Source organism: Oncorhynchus masou, unplaced genomic scaffold, assembly GCF_036934945.1.
Source record: "Oncorhynchus masou masou isolate Uvic2021 unplaced genomic scaffold, UVic_Omas_1.1 unplaced_scaffold_3251, whole genome shotgun sequence".
Taxonomy (NCBI): domain Eukaryota; kingdom Metazoa; phylum Chordata; class Actinopteri; order Salmoniformes; family Salmonidae; genus Oncorhynchus; species Oncorhynchus masou.
In genome coordinates this window covers 12,501-15,353 of record NW_027009665.1, presented here as the reverse complement: position 1 = coordinate 15,353, position 2,853 = coordinate 12,501, and the positions used below count along the sequence as shown (strand labels likewise).

At 48.3% G+C, this 2,853-nt stretch overlaps 1 protein-coding gene across 1 annotated transcript in view; it reads left to right on the top strand.

The window, feature by feature from the left end:
• Window positions 1-630: 630 nt before the first annotated feature.
• LOC135534315 (neurexin-3-like) overlaps window positions 631-2,853 on the top strand; it is a gene marked incomplete at its 3' end in the record, with an annotated part of 7,443 nt that continues 5,220 nt past the window's right edge. The window contains exons 1-2 of the mRNA XM_064961352.1: window positions 631-717; window positions 1,381-1,384. Of these exons, the coding sequence (XP_064817424.1) occupies window positions 631-717; window positions 1,381-1,384 (91 nt within the window). The remainder of the gene's footprint in view (window positions 718-1,380; window positions 1,385-2,853) is intronic.

Sequence of the window (2,853 nt, the reverse complement as noted above, 5' to 3'; positions counted from 1 at the left end):
TCCACTATGGCCAAGACCAAAGAGCTGTCAAAGGACAACAGAAACAAAATTGTAGACCTGCACCAGGCTGGGAAGACTGAATCTGCAATAGGTAAGCAGCTTGGTTTGAAGAAATCAACTGTGGGAGCAAATATTAGGAAATGGAAGTGTAACGGTCTGAGTGTAGTGGGTGAGGAGTCAGGCGCAGGAATCAGAGAGTTCAGGTGCTATTTTAATGCACAGAGAAACGGCGAACATAAGCCAACCCCCACGAAAACACAGGGCGTAATGAACAAACAAATGCCCCAAACAGGGGGACTTAAACTGTCCAGAAAACCCCCACAAAATGGGATAACACAAAACCCATAGACGTGCACACAAGTACACCAAACAGACGGTCACAATAATTAATCCTGCACAAGGAACCAGGCGGGCCGGATGACTAATAAAGCCTTACTACTAACTACCTAACTCAAAACAGGTGCACTCAATAAACACATAAGGAGGGGGAGGAAATAGTCAGTGGCAGCTAGTAGGCCGACGACGACGACCGCCGAGCGCCACCCGAACGGGAAGGGGATTGTCCTTCGGTCGGAGTCGTGACAGGAAGACATACAAGACCACTGATAATCTCCCTCGATCTGGGGCTCCATGCAAGATCTCTCCCCGTGGGGTCAAGATGATCACAAGAACCACACGGGGGACCTAGTGAATGACCTGCAGAGAGCTGGGACCAAGGTAACAAAGCCTACCATCAGCAAGGGCATTAAAGATGAAACGTGGCTGGGTCTTTCAACATGACAATGATCCCAAACACACCGCCCGGGCAACGAAGGAGTGGCTTCCTAAGAAGCATTTCAAGGTCCTGGAGTGGCCTAGCAAGTCTCCAGATCTCAACCCCATAGAAAATCTTTGGAGGGAGTTGAAAGTCCGTGTTGCCCAGCAACAGCCCCAAAACATCACTGCTCTAGAGGAGATCTGCAGGGAGGAATGGGCCAAAATACCAGCGACAGTGTGTGAAAACCTTGTGAGGACGTACAGAAAACATTTGACCTCTGTCATTGCCAACAAAGGGTATATAACAAAGTATTGAGATAAACTTTTGTTATTGACCAAATACTTATTTTCCACCATAATTTGCAAATAAATTCATTAAAAATCCTACAATGTGATTTTCTCAATTTTTTTTTTTTCCCCTCATTTTGTCTGTCTTAGTTGAAGTGTACCTATGATGAAAATTACAGGCCTCTCTCATATTTTTAAGTGGGAGAACTTGCACAATTGGTGGCTGACTAAATACGTTTTTGCCCCACTGTACTTGAGCTGCACTTGAATGTAGTTTTTCCAGTACAATAGAATTGTTATAGTTAAATCACTATTTGACATGTGTTATTAACCCAGGCAGGTCAGATGAATGTATTATCGTATTTACAAAAGTTTAGTTACACCCAGGCTCCACCTGACAGTTGACCTATTGTGAGGTCAAATCATGAAAATCCTGTATGTAATTCTAAAGGGTCAAATTACCCTCCGCTCATTCTGTCCTATCAGCACTGGACCTGGGTCTGAGGAACACATTCTGTCCTATCAGCACTGGACCTGGGTCTGAGGAACACATTCTGTCCTATCAGCACTGGAACTGGGTCTGAGGCACACATTCTGTCCTATCAGCACTGGACCTGGGTCTGAGGCACACATTCTGTCCTATCAGCACTGGACCTGGGTCTGAGGAACACATTCTGTCCTATCAGCACTGGACCTGGGTCTGAGGCACACATTCTGTCCTATCAGCACTGGACCTGGGTCTGAGGCACACATTCTGTCCTATCAGCACTGGACCTGGGTCTGAGGAACACATTCTGTCCTATCAGCACTGGACCTGGGTCTGAGGAACACATTCTGTCCTATCAGCACTGGACCTGGGTCTGAGGAACACATTCTGTCCTATCAGCACTGGACCTGGGTCTGAGGCACACATTCTGTCCTATCAGCACTGGACCTGGGTCTGAGGCACACATTCTGTCCTATCAGCACTGGACCTGGGTCTGAGGCACACATTCTGTCCTATCAGCACTGGACCTGGGTCTGAGGCACACATTCTGTCCTATCAGCACTGGACCTGGGTCTGAGGCACATATTCTAGCCAAGTGCCATTTTCACTGTGGAATGGATTCCTTTTGAGGAAATGAGGCCTGAAGACTGTAGCCGCTTTATTCGGAGGATCAAAGACGGAAGCCATTTCCAGTCGACCAGGGCCTTATTGAGTATGCAGAGAACATGTTGTAGCCCAGAGCCAGAGAGGGAGTGGAGCGGCTACCGCTGGCTGTCTGGCTCTGATATATTCCGCCTGGCTATGGCTAAACCCACACACTCCCCAGCATCACTCCACTTTGCCGACAGAGAGCTAATTGAAGATGATCTCACAGATAAGTGCTCCAGACGGCACTCTTTTCCCTCCCTCCCTCCCTCCCTCCCTCCCTCCCTCCCTCCCTCCCTCCCTCCCTCCCTCCCTCCCTCCCTCCCTCCCTCCCTCCCCCCCTCCCTCCCTCCCTCCCTCCCTCCCTCCCTCCCTCCTTCCAAGGCTCGAATGTGTTCAACAATGTTCATCTCCTTGATGCTCCCTCTACTCTCTCTCTCTCTCGCTCCTTCTCTCTCTCTCCCTCTCTCATGCCCTCGTTTTATCTCCTTCCTTCCATCGAATTTAAAGCAGAACCCTTTATTACAATCCTGCCATTTCACAGGATATACCAATTCCACATGCAAAATTAGCCTTCTGATAATGTTTGACGATAGCTATGCTTGACACTCCCTCTCTCCAAATGTTATATTTAATTGTCACGCTGCACTGAAACTCAGTCTATCCTGTATCTTCTC